This window comes from Leptonychotes weddellii, chromosome 5 (assembly GCF_054177405.1).
Source record: "Leptonychotes weddellii isolate Sample4059 chromosome 5, ASM5417740v2, whole genome shotgun sequence".
Lineage (NCBI taxonomy): Eukaryota > Metazoa > Chordata > Mammalia > Carnivora > Phocidae > Leptonychotes > Leptonychotes weddellii.
The window spans coordinates 159,236,017-159,254,126 of NC_138373.1; the positions used below are offsets into that span (position 1 = coordinate 159,236,017).

The 18,110-nt window shown below is 55.4% G+C and overlaps 1 protein-coding gene across 8 annotated transcripts in view; it reads right to left on the reverse strand.

The window, feature by feature from the left end:
* Nucleotides 1-18,110, reverse strand: part of BRD1 (bromodomain containing 1) — a 44,787-nt gene that overhangs the window by 14,029 nt on the left and 12,648 nt on the right. For 6 of the 8 annotated variants that reach the window (XR_014145974.1, XM_081822670.1, XM_081822674.1 and 3 more), the window contains exons 3-7: nt 11,305-11,461; nt 5,852-5,983; nt 5,311-5,439; nt 4,588-4,900; nt 2,496-2,756 (exon numbers count right to left, since the gene is read on the reverse strand). Coding sequence is in view for 7 of the 8 variants with exons in the window: in XM_081822670.1 (XP_081678796.1) it covers nt 2,496-2,756; nt 4,588-4,900; nt 5,311-5,439; nt 5,852-5,983; nt 11,305-11,461 (992 nt within the window). In the remaining variant the exon portion in view is untranslated. The remainder of the gene's footprint in view (nt 1-2,495; nt 2,757-4,587; nt 4,901-5,310; nt 5,440-5,851; nt 5,984-11,304; nt 11,462-18,110) is intronic. The other 2 variants (XM_081822671.1, XM_081822673.1) reach the window with 1 other exon arrangement.

The following is an 18,110-nucleotide window of genomic DNA, read 5'->3' on the forward strand; positions in this document are numbered from 1 at the left end:
GGGGGGGCCTGAGGGAGCCTGGGGGGGGCCCTGAGGGAAAGACAAAGGCATGGTCCTGAAACATGAGAACAGAGCTCCAAGCACGACCTAAATCCCAGTGACTGGACGGGCAAGGCCTGGCCAGTGACTCGGTGACGGCACTCTGCGCCCTGCCAGCCCACAGCTCGCTGTTCTCCCAAAGCCACCTGTCTTCATGACTGCCCCCAATCAGTCAACTGGGACCAAACTCTGAGTAGAAGCAGAGACTAAGCTCTCTGAGAGCGCCAGCAGACAGGGACGGACACACCAGGCACCTGCAGCCATGACTGGGCCACCCAGCCCCGCACGTCAGCCCGGAGAACCACCGGAGCACTGCAGACAGAGCAAAGGCAGGAGCACTGGCCCCAACCACGGGGGTGCAAGGAAGGGCCACCGTCAGAGCAACACCCCGGGGTCTCCCTTCAGAGGAGGCGCCTAGCGGGCCCAACCCAAATGTAACCCCTGTTCGGTTACAAGAGAGACAGCGTGCTGAGGGGTAAGGATCACACAGCGGTCAGGCGTCCTCAGCTTTCATCAGAAGATTCTTGGCCCTTGTCCCGCAAGAAGGATCACGAGTTCCCCTTTCTACACTAGCTCCTGGCTGTCTTCGCCAACCTTCATGAGATGACACCCCACCCCCCATCTGGAGGTCCCGCTGCTGCCTCAGGGCCTCCCTGAAGGCTGCCTTCTCCCCTACACCGCTTCCACCAGCTGCCAGTGAAAGGCCCTCTCCATGTGGATTCCAGTCCATCTTTTGTCAGATCTCCCTGCCGTCTTCCTTCCAAATGACCCCAGCACCTCAGAACAGCAAATGTGGGCTGGAGTGGGGGGTGTCCGCCTGGCAGGGAACCTAAGCTGCAAGATGGCTGGGATGACTGGGGAAGACACTGCGTCCAGACAAGCGCCCCCGGCCCAGCCCCCATCGATGACGGTGAACGAATGGTTCACAAGCTTTCCCCAAACTCCCTCTTTTTGGAGCAAATAACATACGAAGAGTGGTTTCCCACAAAGAGAAAAAGATCAGCTCAGCCAGAGTGACAGCTCAGGCAGCGGGAGGGGACTGGACCGGACAAAGGTGTGCCTCCCACTCTAGGCCTAACAGCTGGGGCCACCCTGGACCCCAAGGACCATGAGGGTGCAAAGAGGGGGCAGCCAGCATCAAAGCCTGGAAGAGCAGGTGCTCTTCAGAACAGAACTGTCCAGGGGCGCCTGGGTGGCTCAGTCAGTTGAGCGTCCAACTCTTGATTTTGGCTCAGGTCATGACCTCAGGGTCGTGAAATCGAGCCCCATGTCAGGCTCTGTGTTGGGCATGGAGCCTGCTTGAGATTCTCTCCCTCCCTCACTCAGAAAAAAAAAAAAAAAAGAAACCACCAGAACTGTCCTTCCTTTCCCAATGAAGCCTCTCCTCTCTTCCTATCACCCAAAAGGAAGGTTGTTCTAGAGTCTGCATCTCACACTAGGGAAGCCTAGTCAGAGACACCGTGAACGAGGGAAAGCTGCATAAACAATTCAGAGTTGTATGCACAAGAGGTCACTTCCCAGAAGAAAGAAAGGCTCGAGGGCTGTAGCTCTTGTCTCCAGCAGCAGGAACCACAGGAGCAGTGACACGGGAGGACTGGACCGGCTGCACCGCCGAGCACCCACACGGGGAACACAGCGGGGCTGCCGCGCTGATACGGATGCCCACAGTGAGGTTACTGCTCTTGCTGCTCTAATGTGGACGTGCCAAGAAAAAACGCAGACTACGAGGCAGACTGCCAGCGTTCTCTTCCGTGAAACTAAAATGTGTGGACTCTCTACCAAAACCAAGAGAGCATCTTCTACCAGGTTCTCTGGGCTCCAACAACTGGGCTACAGTGCCCCCCCGACAGTCCGTGTCCCAAGCACAAGGCCCGCCACCTGCGGCCACCTGCGGCCACCCGCGGCCACCGGCAGTTTCCGTTAGCACTGGGCTTCCCTGGGGCTCCCTCGGGGCGGGTGGGTTTCCTCTCCTCATTGACTTCCTATGCACAGAAACGTGCTCGATGCCCAGCTCCTCTCCCAGACACGCGCCCCAGGAAAGGTCACCAGCTCTCGCCGCTGTGCATGTGACGTGTCAGGACGCCCAGGAGGCAGCTCCAGATCAGATCCCTGCTCCCTGGTGACAGCTGTGCGTCACCTGCCACCCTTCAGACATCAGAGAGGAGCATGCACCTGACAGGGGCATCCCAGCCCTTTCGAGAGCTGACGTGACCAGCAAAAACCATCCCTCTTGTCCCGTAAGCCACGTCTACTAGACGGTGAACGAGGCCTAACCACGCTTTTTAAATAGCGTTTCAAGAACAGCTTGAGAAATAAAGCCTTATTCTGTGTCTACAGCTTTGTGACTGTGTTAAGTGCCGCGATGCAGCAGGGACGGCACCCCACTGTGACAGGAAACCAAAGCCCGGCGGGGGCTCCAGGGGGTCAGTGAGGACCGACACTCAGCACGTGCTTACCTTCCTCCCCCGTCTCCTGCCCCAGCTGAGCACCTTCCTCTTCAAAGCTTCCAATACCTGATTCCGCAGGCGGGGGCTGGCTGTGCTGCTGGCTCAGTTTGTTTCGAAGGACAGCAATCTCCTTTCTCAGGAGCTTGGCCCGCTTGCTCCGAGACCCGCTGGACTTCATGGCGCACGTGAGGTCCAGCTTGTCCAGCAGCTCTCGCAGCTGCTCCTCCAGGACCATGTGGGCCCTGTTGGCCGGGTTCAGCAACCTGTCCACTGGAGTCAAAGGACACTTCGTCAGTCATCTACCACGCTGCCCCCGAGACCACCTCACTGGCATCGGCCCCGCCCGCGGGAGCCCCAAATGCCCTCCACGCTCCCTGCAAACCCATGACGGGCCGCTGCCACAGGGAGACACACTTTCACCCAGTGGGCGTCAGGACGCGCCTGCAGGCAAGTTTCTACGTCCACGGCGGGGCAGCCAGGCGCACAGGGACACAGTGCACTGAAGCAGGGCTAGCGCCTCTCCTCGTGTGCACCCGAACCAAGGCCCTAAGTGAGGACCAGCGGCCGGGCCAGAAGAAGGCACAACAGGATGACCCCCAAGGGAGGCACGCTCCACTGACCACATGCACGGGGCCACCCATACAGACAGGGCCTCAGGTCTGAGCCGGTCTACAGACGCAGGCCGCGTGTGGCTTTACTACAACTGGGCCACACAACGCACAGACCATTCTCAACTCCAGGCATATTTACTACAAAAAACCCTAGCAACTTTAACTTAAGCAAAACAACAAAATTTATGAAACACAAGTTACCTGAAATTAGTGAAAGGTGGCTAAGAAAAAAACAGCTCTTTCAAACTAAGACAAAACCAGGAGTGAGAGATGGGAAGGAAGGTGGAAAGAGACAGAAACCACAGCACACCCACCAGGAGCGAGTGACACCTTCCTTCAGAAACAAGCGTTTACTAAAAGCATCTGCGCTTTTCACAAAGGAACGAGACATTAATATCGCAAAATAAATAAGAATGCTTAAAACCTAACGGCCTGGCTTGCATCCATACTGTCTCTAACAAAATTTCACAAATAACAGCCTCAAAAACGTGCAAATAAACAAAATTGTGTCATTTGAAGACCCTCAGATCTTTACCCTTTAAGCAGATGAGGGACAGCTGTGCGTGCACCGCCCACCAAGAGGCAGCCCACCGGCCTCGGCACAGCGTGGATGAAGGCAGCCAGGGCCCGTGCGGACTGCGTGGGGAGGGAGGGGGGAGCACCCGCTGCCCGGAACACGTGCTCCGCTAGCTCCACCATCTCCCCGCACAAATGTGGAAAAAATTAACACTTCTCATCCTTGAGTTTATCCCTAGTGAAAACGTGGGTGCTGGACTTTCCTGAGGAGGCCCCACGGTGACCCATTTGCCCATGTCCTCAAGCCCACAAGCCCCTTCCTGTTCCAGGGAGGCTGCACGGCGGCCGGAGCGTCGTGGCCAGGGCAAGGCACCGGGAAGGCAGCCCCCACCCGTCTCCAAGGACAGGAACAAGCGAACGGACCGCCGTGCCCCATCTGAGAGGCACGCGGCGGCGCTCGGACAGCTGCAAGGCCAGAGTCCGGGGGGCTGGGCACACGCCCACTCCTGGGGCCTCCTCAGCCACAAGACGTCATTGGAATTGGATTAAAACCCACCCAGAGTGTAGCCGCCAACTAAACTGCTTCCTGGTCTGTATCATTCAGACCCAGGCTGTCCCCTACGGGGCCACTGCCCACGTGTGTCTCTCTAATGGGTCCCTAAAACACACCTGGTCTGAACAGAAACGTGCTAGGGGTATAAAATACACACTGCATGGCAAAGAAAAATTAAAAAACAATGGAAACCGTAATCAGTAATTTTTACGGTGGACTACGTGTTAAAAGCACAATATGTTAGGAGCGCTAAGTTAAAGATAACATCTTTAAAGTAAATTCCTTCTCTTTCTTCATGAGACTACCGGAAAACGTACGGTCACATATGCGGCTCGTGTTCTAGTCCCACTGGGCCGTGCGGACGAGGTCTGCGGGCAAGAGCGTGCTCCCACCTGGGCCTGTGCTCGGGGCTGGTGCTTACCGTCGTCCCAGGAGAAAGGCCGCCGGGGGGCCGCAGCAGGCCGCTCAGGCAGGTGCATCCCCGAGGCCTCCTCGAAGCCGATGCTGTCCGCCTGGCGCCTGGCCTGCCTCAGAACGACACCGCCCTGATCGCGCAGCCTCACGGCGGCTCTATAAAACACCGTGTCCTTGGCGTTGTACTTCATGCAGTTATCTACAATGAGATTAAAATCCTCCTCAAACTCAGTGAGGTGTCTATACCCTTGAGCTTCTAACCGTTTCCTCATTGTGGCAAAGTCCATGGGATGTTTAATGTGATCCAAATAATCTGGTACCTAATTTCAGGGAGGAAAAATAAGCATTTACAAACAGAGAAGGACTCTTATTCGTTCTATATAACCCCACACACCCACTACTTAAGGTATGAGACGCACCACACGCACACCCCACATCCTGCCGGGGGCCCCTCTGACTCAAGCTCCTCAAACCGAACACACAGCAACTGGTGCAGTCGTCTGGGCAGAGCCGCCGTCCACAGACAGCTTCTCTCTGAGGGGGAACTCTGGCCTCTCATTTCCCCTACTTTACAGTGAAACCTACCACTTTTACAACTTAAAAGGAAACGTGTTAAATAAAAATGAAACACTAGAAGACAAGTAATCGCACCCCTGTACCTAGTGAACGGTTACTACTTAAGTAGCAGAGTGAGCCCCGTCCCGAGCGAGCCGAGCGTGTGAACACTCACCTCCTTCAGGCTCACCGGCTGGGCAAATATCCGAGCCGGGTCCTTCTCCTGCAGCTGGTCGAGGACGGAGCGCAGCAGCACCGTGAGCGGGGTCAGCCGCAGCTCCAGGGCCATCTGCTCCACCTTCACCTGCAGGACACGGCACCTGGCTGTAATGCTCACCAGCGACCCTCTTGGAAAGGCTGCACTCCTGCCCGCCCCCCCGCCCCCCCACAGCCCCTCCAAGGGCCCACGTCAAATGCTCTGGCACACTCCGTCTCAGCGGCCACCCCACCACTGCCCAGCGCCTCTCTCCACGCACCACACACGTGGCACCCCCACGTGCCGGCCACGCTCCCCCGCATGGCACCCCCAGCCTCCTTCAAGACAGAGGTCAACGTCCCCCCCGTCCTGCTGCCCGCGACCCTGGCCCTGGGGAGGAGGATGGGTGGAAAGGCGGGGGCACGGTCTGCAGGTGCAGCCGGCTGCAGGCGCCCGCGGGGGAAGCCCACGCGGGGTGCCACCCCGCCCTGGGGAAGCCCCAAGGGGCGCGGAGCCTCACCTGCTCTCGCTTGAGCTTTTCCCGCTTGCGCAGGAGCTCGATCAGCAGGCGCGCGCGCTCCAGGTCGTGCCGCAGTCGCTGCCAGTACTTCAGCTTCTCTTTGGCAGCTTGGATCTCCTCGTCGTTTTCTCTCTGAGAAGAGGAACCCAGAGTCAGACGAAGAGCCACTCGATCCCGGAGCCGCCCACGGAAGCCCAGCCAGGGCGCCAACCAGCAGGGCCGAGGAGGCCCAGAGCAGACGTCCCGTGCACGGACTCGCCCCGCAGGCTCCCTACGAGGCCGGCATGCTCCGGACCCAAAGTGCGGGACGGCCGTGCGCCACGCACAAGTTCAGCGACTGGCGTCTTGACCCCGGCACAGGAGCAGCTCAGGTGAGCAGGGCACTGTCGCCTCCCCTCCTGGACACCGGGAATGGACGGAGCGGCCCGGGGAGCAAACACCAGGGACACGCCCACACCCAGGGGGAATGAAACGGGCACACTAGGTAGGGGTCACCACTTGAGCGCCTCCTCCTTCCTTGGCAAAACACACGTGCCGCTGACCTCAACACAGCCCTTGACTGACCCACTTCCATTCTAGCACTTTCAAAAATAAACATGCCACATGCAGAGAGCAAGCAGATGGCGGCCCCCTCCCGATGCACCGCGGACCGCGACGCAGGAAGAGCTGCTCTGTCCATGACGGGGACGTCCCCGCACGACGGCCAGAGAGACCCTCCCAGCACGGGGCAACACGCGAACTCCAGGAGATCACAACCCAAGGTCCCCCATGCTGGCGCAGCATCTGGACAGCCCCACAAAGGCCAGAGCCGGGAGCTGAGCACCCCCTGGGTCTGCGCAGCGGCTGAAGGCCCCTTCTGCCCAACCACAGCTCCCGGGGCAGACCCAGCGCAGACGGTGGAGGATGCAGCAGTCGGGGCGCTCTTCCCCCTGCCCCTGAACCCCAGCTCCGCTGAGATGCTCCCATCTGTCCCCGTACAGTCTTCCAACACGTGCCCGGGCCTCCTGATCACAGCAGCCCAAGATGCCTACTGCAAGTGCACGTGCACATGACCCCAGACGGAGAGAACGTCCCCACCTCCGGTGGCTTTACCTCACCGTTCTACAGATACACACTACAGCCTCGGGCAAGGCGCTCACCGTCCAATTCTGGGACATACACCACACGCATCAGATCCCCCTCTCTCTCTGGACGGCTCTGCCCCTAAGGTTTCCAGCCCACCACATCCAGACAGAGCTGAAACAGCACACCCACCAGGCAGGGCCCCACCCCCCGGCACCCCTCACTCCCCGTCTCAATGCTGAGCATCTGGCAGGTGACAACTGCCGAGATTTGACCCTGTGGCCGCACACACATGGGGCTGTGACACGGTGCCCTCACTTCAAGGTCTGTGGGCAGAGTCACTGGTGAGGCTACCAGGATCCCCCCCACCCGCTATCAAAGGGACGGGAAGGCTGGGCCAGGCCCCCGCTCCAGGCTCTCCCGCTCCGCCAGTGCCAATCAAAGAGCTTGTGTTAATGGTATTTAAAAGTCTCAGGCACTGGGGCGCCCAGCTGGCTCAGTCGGTGGAGCGTGCGACTCCTGATCTGAGGGTCGTGAGTTCGAGCCCCACAGTGGGCGTGGAGCCTACTTAAAAAAAAAAAAAGAAAATCGTCAAAGTCTCAGACAGTAAGCAGGCATTAACAGTGACATCAGCTGTGTAAACATGGCCAATAAATACATTAAAAAGTAGATTTAGAAAACCAAATTACCCCAAAGCATCTGAAAATCCCCTTGTCCACTGGTTTGAATAAACACTCCGAAAACATCAACCCAAAGGACACAGCCTGGCAATCCCACGAAGCAGAACGTGGTAGGTGCCCCCCACCCGCTGCACTGCCCATGGCGCTCACGGTCCTGGCTGGAAGACAGCGTGCACAGCCATGGAGGGTCCTGCAGGACAGGACCCGACTCTGACGCGCACAGCTTCAGAAAATCCATCAACGCAAAAGGGCCTGAGTTTCCTGACTCTGCTGTTCAGAGAGCTTTATTTCCTCCATAAAAACCTACCCGGGAAGACTCCATGAAGTGGAAGAAAAGCAAAGTGGTTTCTGGTACCGAAAAGCTATCAGGAAAGAGAATTTTAGAAGACCATGTTTACAGCTTCCACCTGGCAAACGGGAAGATGCTGGATGGAGGGGACAGGGCAGGCCAGCCCGAGGAGGTGAGGACCCCAGCACATCCACCCGAGTCCCAGGACACTACCAAGGACTTCAGCCCCAAGAGGCAGTGCTCCCTGCCCCTAAAAAGCAGGACGCATGGAGGGGCCCAGCCCTGGGGCTGAACCCTGCGCCCACAGCAGCAGGGTGAATGCAACAAGCTCAGTCCCAGCACAGCAGGGTGACCGTGTTGTCCTAAAGCCACCAGAGAGGACACGGAGATGCCATCAGAGGGAAGCATCGCAGCACTCGCCCACCAACCCTCACCCCAACCAGGGTCTGAGGATGGTGGAGGATGGGCTCTGGAGACGGTGCCATGAAGGCCCCAGGAAGGTGCCCACAGGGACCCCGCACTCGAGGCCAGACCAGAAGAGCTGAGCCAACTCCTCCAAGACCACCATGCACAGCAGCGTCCAGCAGCGCCAACCGAGGGCCCGGCCCCCAAGGCGCCTTGTCTGCCTGGATGTGGGGGACCTCACTCTCAGACCAGCTGGTCCCGCCTGTCTATGTGTCTGTCTCCCCACCAGAAGGTCAGCCATGGGAGGGAAGGGCTGCACCTGGCCTCTTCCACAGCCCGGCCCAGAGTGGGCACCCAGAAATACAGAGAAACGAGTCAAGTTAAACCCTAACATCAAATATGTCCCAATTTTCAAAAACACAGGAACATCACACCAAGCCCACATGTTCCATGTGGAAGATTACTGTTTTGGACCCTGCAAAGTCATCAGCACCTACGGGGTGAAGCAGGAAAGGGCAGTCTGGGTGCAGACCTTCCATAGAGCAACTCCGGGGCGCCTATGCAGGCCAAACAGGGGGCTTCCAACAACCACGTCACTAACTCGCCCTGCAGGAATCCACCCCGCAGGTCGCCCCAGGTGCACACCAGGACACCCACATTCAAGCTGTACAGACAAACTCAAGTCCAGGCAGTCCCTTCTGCCGAGGACACGGACATTTCCACAGCTCATGTTCCCGTCCCTACACAGGTATTTCGCATGTGGCAGCCCCAGGCTGGTTGCTCCCACTGGCCCACGTGTCCCATGGGCACAAAGCCTAGACGGGACACCAACACCATTCCCAAAGGGGAGGAGGGACGAACAGGCAGCTCATCACTGAAGCAGACGTCGCTAACAAAGACCTCCAGTGGCATGTGGTTTCGCATGGATTCTGAGGCCCCAGACCCAAGCGTGTGCAGGAGGCACATGGCCCCCACAGTGGGCAGTATGCACACCACACAAGGGATACATCCACACGAGTCCGCAACCCCAACGCACCTTGGGACAGTCAAGCAGCCTGGCCTCACATGTGTATGCGTCCAGCGTCACCGAGATCTCAGACTAAGTGAGCCCCCTTCACTATACTGGAATACCCCACCCAGCAGCCCCTGGCCCAGCAACCTCGGACATCCATGGGATGTGACTCAGATAGTGCTGAGGGCACCAGGCACTTGGCGTGGACCACCAGGAGGAGGGTCGGCCCAATCACCGAACCCTCAGAGGGGCATCGGCTCCAAGAAGCATGCCCTTCCTTTCCCAGACATGGAAAAGGGTCAAAGGCAACCCCACAGAGGTCCAGAATCTTCAGCTTCTCCATGGCTTTCAAAAAGTATAAAAAAGATGTTAAAACCCACGAAAAACTTTTTTAACTGAGTATTTAAATGTGTTAATATTTTGCCTCTTTTTGTCACCATAGAATCAAATAAGTTAAGATGAAGGGTTCCCCAGGAATGGCACCATCATCCAGGGCGGGGGCAATGAGAGAGGGTCACACTCGACCTGGGTTTTGAGCTGTGACCAAGGAGGAGGGACAGCAGACGGGAGCTACCTCTGCTGGTGAAGGGGGTGAACGGGGTGTCAATTCACTCCACAACCACACTCGCCCCTAGGCCGTCACTCTGCCGGCGCTGGGCGGGTGGCGGCGTGAGGGAGGATACGTGCCTGGCACAGCCAGGCCGCCTCCAGGGAGCTGCAGCCCAAGCCCAGAACAGCGCGGACGGGGTGACTCCACCCTGAGAGAACCCCACCAACCAGGACCCCGGTGGATCCAGGGAGCACAGCGTCCAGCCGCATCTGACAGTGTGCCCTCCGACACACTCAGCCCCTGGCGACTCAGGATCAAGAGAGCGAGAGAGAGAGCGAGCGAGAGGAGAGCCTTTAAGAGGACAGCAGCACGGCAGCCAGGCGGCGATCCGACATGGACTCCCAGGAAGGACAGTTTCTGTTGCGCCCAGCGTGTCAGACAAAGAGCAACGAGGGGACTCCACTCTCTGCCATGTCCTCCGGGCTTCCTAGCCTGAGCAGGTGGCCTAGCCCAACAACAGTCACGGACACAGCTCCCCTACAAAGCTGCCCACTCCCCACAACACTAAAGTGTACTAATCAAGAATTTTGGGCAATGTGCCGAAGAACCATTTTTGTCTTCCATTTATGTTTGTGACATCTCACGGAGCCAATGTCTTACTTTCTAAATCCATTCTTCCAGAACCGCATCACACGCTCAGATGGTTCTACAAAACCAGATGTACTAGAACACAAGAGCTGGTTTGGTTTTGTTCTTTTAAAAAGCAAATCCCGGGACGCCTGGGTGGCTCAGTCGGTTAAGCGTCTGCCTTTGGCTCAGGTCATGATCCCGGGGTCCTGGGATCGAGTCCCGCATCGGGCTCCCTGCTCCGCGGGAAGCCTGCTTCTCCCTCTGCCTCTGCCTCTCTCTCTATCTCTCATGAATAAATAAATAAAATCTTTAAAAATAAATAAATAAAATAAATAAAAAGCAAATCCCGTCTCTTCTCACACATCTGGGCTCCTGTCTCCCTCCCTCCCCACCGTGGTCAACATGCAGCGGGCCTTCAGAGCAAGGCCCTGGAAACAAACCACTCCTTGCACATTTGAAAACCCAAACTCCCAGCCCAGCCCACAGACCCACGTCCTAGGGGCCCAAGTCTCACCTCCTGCCGCTCCCTCCCCCGGCATGCCCACCCCGCATGACCAGTTTGGTAACGACTTCCCTGGGCATCCCCAACACGTGCAGAAACATCACGTGGCACGGACAGATGGGAGTGGCCCACACAACCCGCAGCTTACACAGCCCGGGACAGACACGGGTCTTGCACGCCTCGCACCGGACTGGATGGGGGCTCGCAGACCAGAGCCCGGGGCCTGACGGGCTGGCAGCACATGCAGCCTACGGTGGCAGGCGCTGCTCCTGGGAGTTGCCGGGCCGGCCCAGTGTGTCAGGGGGGCAGGAGACATCACGTACCTGCTGCGAGCTCCTCTGGGACTGCAGGCTGGACTGGAGTCGCCGCAGCAGGGGGGCGCCGTTCCTCGACAGCCTTTTGAGCAGCCAGTAGCTGTGGGCTCTCTCAACAAACTGCTTCTTCCGCTGGATGGCCACCTGATTCGCAATCCTATTTAATCTAAAACACGGAAAAACTCAAGAGTTTAGCTTTAAAGGAGCACACGAACATGTTTTCATCGTGGCAACTAGAAATGACAGGGTCACTTTTCACAAACCAATGTCCATACTTTATCGTCTGCACTCAGCCATGCACACGAACTGCTGCCTCCCGCCGTCCCTGGTGCTGGACCAGCCCGACCGCCAGCCACCCACGGGGTCCACCAGGGCAAGTCACGCCAGCGTCTACCAGAGACATTAGACACGGAGAAGGAAAATACACTGAGTGATGCTCTCACTTCCTTCCCCGTTATGCCGACCACATCCAGTGACCGTGAAAAGCTGCCTCACCAGGTGGGGTGCGGAGGGTACTGGTCCCCCCTCGGTCACCTCAAGAGGGAAAGAGATGGGACAGCTAGGGGTCAGGACTGCAGACAGAGTAGCTGCTCCTCACTAGAATGACCACGGGCAGCTGCAAGTCGTGGGAGACAGCTTCCCTTCAGGGACTATAAAATGCACGAGGTTTGTGAAAACACTTGCACAGGGGGAATAATCGTTTAAAAAAGCCAGACACTTCCCCATCCCTGTTACTATCGTTCCTGCTGAAACAAAGCAATGATTCATCACTTTGCCAGACAAAGACACTGAAAGAGAATATAAACTCAATCATAAACTAAGAACTTAATGAAAATACAAATGAAACAAGATGCTCCTCACTATATAGCCAACATCAAAATGTCAGGATGAAACCAAGGAATTTTAAGACCAAATTTTGAAGTATGTAAATCGTTTAAGTTTTACAAAATGATCCGTGATCAAAACAGCCAGAACACCCCCAGCTCTACCACGTCCAGCTCCAGCTCATTTCAAGAATGTTCCAAATCCTGCTGCTGGTCGGCCTGCTGACTGTGAAGGACTCGCCTCCCACATGGCTGCTCTCGTCCTGGGGTCCTCGAGACCGCACTCCATGCACAGAACCAACACGGCCTCTCGTGGCAAGACACAGCTCGAGTGTCTGTCCTGCAAAGGGACCCAACACTGAGGAACTGACGTAGAGGGCAGCCCCATGCCAGACACAGGCGGGGGGGCTTTGCCAGAAAAGCCCCGTCAGACCCTAAAGGAAGACGCCAAGGGCTTGTGTGGGCCGGTGCAGAACCCATGCTCAAGTCTGTCCGCAGCCTGCCCCTGAGCACAGGGCCGTGGGTCTGCGCATTCGAGGACCCTGGGTCACACGGCCTCAGCAGCAGGCAGGGGAGGACACCTGTCGCAGCACCCAGGAGCTTCTCCCACAGAAGGTGCTGGGGAACGCCTGGACTCTGCTCGCAGCCACACATTTTGTAAAACTTAAACGATTTACATACTTCAGCTGCAGGGGGGCTGTGCTGGTTCTGCTGGGGGTGGTCTGTCCGACCACTGTCAAATGAGGCACGATTCAGGTGCAGTAAGGAGCATGAACCTGAACGCACACAGTTCAGTGGATCTCTCCACCTGTAGACAAGTGTTTTAACACAAGTACACAGTTATTTCAACAGTGAAATGAGGCAAATAGAAGTATTTTTTAGCAATCTGAAGGTTTCAAGGAAACGCATGCTTATAAAGATTCTGAACCTCATGACACAAGCCACCATCTCCTCAGAGTCTGGATCTCTGAGCCATGAACAGCTCACAGACATGAGCAACGAGGCTCTGATGAAAACGTATTTCAAGGTGTCCTAGAGTATTTATTGAAAAGCTGCATTCAACTGAGCTGATTCTACTTCATAAGCTGCACGAGTCCTGAAGGAGCAGGGTGGGTGCAGAGCGCCCAGGCACCCAGCACCTCCTGGAAGCAGCAGTGCCCACGCTGAGCACGCCCACATCAACCCTGCACCCACCCAGCCCAACAACCAACGCGGAGCGGGTGGAGGGCAGAGGAACACGCTAAACCACAGAAACGCCAGCCACACAAGCCTGGCCAAGGGGCAGGGGCCCAGGGGACTCGCAGCAGGATGGGGATCCGGCTCCCTCAACAGTTCAACTCCAAAGAGATAGAGACAAAAAGGGACCTTTACAAGAGGAGAGACAGACAGGACTCGTGCAATTTTAAAGGCATGGCACACCTTGGTGTTCAGAAAGAAGGTAAAAAGGTGAGCCCCACACAGGTGAAGACAGTGGGAGTCCCAGGGACAGGAAGGGGCTGCAGGAAGGGCTGGGGGAGGGGGCGGCCAGGTTCTGTCTTCTCGAGTACATAGCAGTAACAAGGGTGTGTACCCCAGAGTCATGCATTTGTGATTCTTTCTCCTTTTGTGTTTTACTTTAAATACTTTTTTTAAAGATTTCTTTCTTTGAGAGAAAGAACACACACACAAGCAGGGGGAGGGGCAGAGAGAGAATCTTAAGAAGACTCCCCACTGAGCAGACAGCCCGACTCAGGGCTCTATCTCACGACCCTGAGATCACGACCTGAGCCAAAATCAAGAGTTTAAACGCTCAACCGACTGCGCCACCTAGGTGCCCCTTTACTTTTTTTAAAATACGGTATTTGGCAAAGGTAATAAAATGATTAAAACTTTGATTTTCTCAAGCCTTTCTGAATACATCTCATATACAAGGTGCCTTAAAATGAAAAATAACTAGGCTTCTGGAGAAACTGAGGGAGAGCCCAACAGAAGGTCAGTTGATAAAACATCAATCTGGGACTATGGCATATAATTTGGAACAAAATGTTTTAAATTGAGTACCTGCTACGATAAAACTGCTTTTACACAATCTATTCACATACACGATCAAGCTGTAGATTCACGTCCACAGTAACAAAAACCAGGAAGAGGATTGAGGGAGAGAGCATCTCATCAGAGCAAGAAGTAAGCACATCCGTCCACGGAACACAGCCATCTTTGCAGAGCCCCGTTTCCCGAAGACACGTGCCCAGCACACGCCTCTCATGGGGAAGGCACTTCAAGCCAAGGGGCATCCGTCTGCTCGAGTGCGTGCCGGCAAGGGCAGCCCCACCGGATGAGGAAGAAACCTCAACACTCGAGGCCCAGCGACGGTGGCCGAACAGTGATTGGCCCGGGGGGGGCGGGGCCGAGACACCGAGTCACACAGCCCGACTACCCAGCTTCCACTCGATTCACTTTTGGGAACGATGAGGCTCCTAACTTGCCTATTTTGAATATTCCAGAGATTACACCTTTTAGCTATCTGATCTTTGGGTGAAAACTGCTGGATTTCAACTCAAAAATGTGGGAGGCACTACGCTGTTTTTCAAAATTAGAATCTAACAGAATTAGATTCTACTAAATAGAATCTAAGACATTCTATCCAAATTGTCTTAGAAAGGAGAAAGGCTGACTCCGTAACGTGCTAAGCACCGCACTGAGGACAGTCGGGAAGCGCACCGCTCCCACTAACCCCGCCTCGGCTCCGGGCCACGGAGGGCAAGTCGTCAGCCCAACACCCACAACACCCATGAGTTTCACATCACCACGCTGTCACCTGAAACTGACAACGATGTCTGTCCAGGGCACCTGGATGACGCTGGGGGAAAGAGACAAACAAGCAACACCTAGTGAAATGGAAACAGGAAGACATGAGGAGCCACCCCTCCTGCTCCCAGAGACGGGTGAGCAAGCTCTGGCGAGCCCTGCCCAAGAAAGCAAGAGGACAGACACAGCGTGAGTGTGGAGAGGACAAACGAGCCAGAAATCAGTTAAAAATGAGAATCACGAAAGCGGAGATGGAAAACCAACCCAGAAAAAACACAACTTCCCAAAACTGACTTCTGAAGCACAAAGAAAAACTCAATACATTCATAGTAGTGATTTTAGGAACAGAATCAATAGTCTAAAATTTTCCTCCTACCTCCGAAAGGAAAGGAAAAAAGACAGTTTTTCAGAAGAGGTCGGCCCCTGGAAGACCAGGCATCCAACCTCCTGCCCACAGCTGGGGAGACAGCAGGTGCGTCCCATGCTGAGGAGGCAGACGCTCCAACACACGGGCAGCAGGTACACAAGGGAAAGGCCAAACTCACTTGTGAAAATACACACAAAACTGAAACAAGTCCATGTGGGTATAAAATGACACTACCCACCATGAGCAAGGGGGTCTGTCCCAGGAAGGCAAAGGGTGGTCTTGAGATGACAAGTTCTATCACAGCCCAACGGATAAGAGGGCGGACTGTGATTATCCCAAAGGATGTGGAAAAGCAACAGGTCAACCACGACCCACAACTCACATCAACGGGCGAGGGTCCTGCCAGAAGGGTTGGGAGAGGCTCCACCCTGAGACCTAGAGCAACAGGCACACAGGGAGATGCTTCTCAAGATCGGAACCAACATAAAGATGCCCACCCTCCCTGCTCCTATGAGAACTATACAAGATATATATATATATTTTTTTTTTTTTTTTTTAAAGATTTTATTTATTTATTTTAGAGACAGAGCACAAGAGGGGGGAGCGGGAGAAGCAGACTCCCTGCTGAGCAGGGAGCCCGATGCGGGACTCGATCCTGGGACTCCAGGATCATGACCTGAGCCGAAGGCAGTTGCTTAACCAACTGAGCCACCCAGGCGCCCCTATATATATATATTTTTTAAGATTTTATTTATTTATTTGACAGACAGCAAGAGAGGGAACACAAGCGGGGGGGTGGGAGAGGGAGAAGCAGGCTTCCTGCGGAGCAGGGAGCCCGATGTGGGGCTCGATCCCAGGACCCTGGGATCATGACCTGAGCCGAAGGCAGACGCTTAACGGTTGAGCCACCCAGGTGCCCCCAGGATATCTTTTTTTTATTTTTTTAAAGATTTCATTTACTTATTTGCCAGAGAGAGCGAGCGAGCAAGTGTGAGAGCGTGCCCAAGCAGGGGGAGGGGCAGAGGCAGAGGGAGAAGCAGACTCCCCGCTGAGCAGGGGGCCCCAGGCAGGACTCGATCCTGGCACCCCGGAATCACGACCCGAGCCGAAGGCAGACACTTCACCTACTGAGCCACAGGTGCCCCTACAGAGGATATTCCTGCCAATGGAAACAAGAGGAAAATTTAAGGATTGGATGCGCACAGCCTTCATGGGGGGAGAAAAGTAGAAAACATTACTGAGTGACATCAAAGAAGATTTAAATAAATAGAAACACTCAACACTAAGCAAGGTTAGCAAGAAAAAGACGAGATGTAATAAGTGTACAAATCGTCTCCAAATTGGTCTGTAGATTCCATGGAACTTCCAAATTCCCAAAAAGGTCTGTCAAGAAACCTGACAAGATGACTCCAGAACTTACACGAAGGAACCACAGCTGAGCAAGAACCACATGCGTGTGAAGAACCTGCTAAGGCTGCAGGAGGCCGAGGAAACACAGCCAGCCAGCCACCCAAGGAAGCTAGCCCGTGGCTGCAAGATCTCTAGGGAGAGCAAAAACGGTCATCCACACTGAAAAATTAAACCGTACTCCTACCTCGTAAGACACTCATCCCCAAGTGACTGAAGACATGGACATGAGGGACACTGATTCAACAAGTGACCGAGGCCTCCACGCACATGCTGGGACACTTCGGGGAACAGTGGCCCGCCCTGGGGGCTGACCCTCTGCAGGGAAGCCAACCACACCCAAGACACAGACGGCAAATCCAGAGAGACGGGTCGGCATGAGGCCGGAGGAGATGGCGGGACACGGACAGGGAAGGCCATTTGAAAGCTTTTAGAACATCCTGAGGCCTTCAGGGAAATGAAGAATTATTTAAGCGAGATATGACAAGAACCAACCATAAAATAAAGCAAATACACACCCATGGGCAATGAAAGGCAAACTCTTGTAAAGTGCCAGGACCATGGCAAAGATGTCTGCTCCCACCCCACCAAATCGACTCTGAGCTGGTGGTCGTGGCCTGCACCAAGCCTGCATAAAAGACAGGAAAAAAGAAGGGACAGAGAAGCCCGCCCACACGATCATTTCCTCACATACTGTCCACAAAATAATCTAATAAACTACAATGCATTGTATCAATCTAAGAGAAAAAAAAAACTAACTTGAAAAAACACACTACTTACAATACTCCATTTTTTATGAGAACACCATGCACTCTCACAAGACGTGAAAACAGCCCCATGCGCAGCGAGGCGGGCCTGCTCGTGTTTACGTGACACCCGGGCCACGGAGTCCAGGCTTCCTGCGGAGACACTGCCATCTCGAGAAGTAGGCCTGGGCCTCGCACGTTGGGAGGGTGACCCAACAACAAGGGGTCGGCCCTACGCAGATCAGGGGCTCCGTAGGAACACCGCATGCTTGTCAGGCAGGGTGGCCAGAGGTGCAGGGATGGGGCGTGAGCGCTGGAAGCCATGGGGTCAGAACTGGCCCACTGACTGCCTGTGGGGGGAAGACACAAACCAGACGGGGGGGGGGGCTACGGACTGCCAGAGGAAATATAGGGGAGCAGCAGGACCTCGGGGGAGCGGGGAGGGAGGCAGCCTCAGACCAGACCTAGGTCACACAGACCACACACGAAAAGACAGTAGGATGAGCAAAGTTCCATTCATCAAGACACGAGACATTATGGTTGTGTTCTTAAGAATTCTTACCTGGGGGGGGGGGGCGGAGCAAGATGGCAGAGGAGTAGGAGACCTGGATTTCGTCTCCTCTCAGGAATTCAGCTGGATAGGGATCAAACCATTCTGAACATCTACAAACTCAACAGGAGATC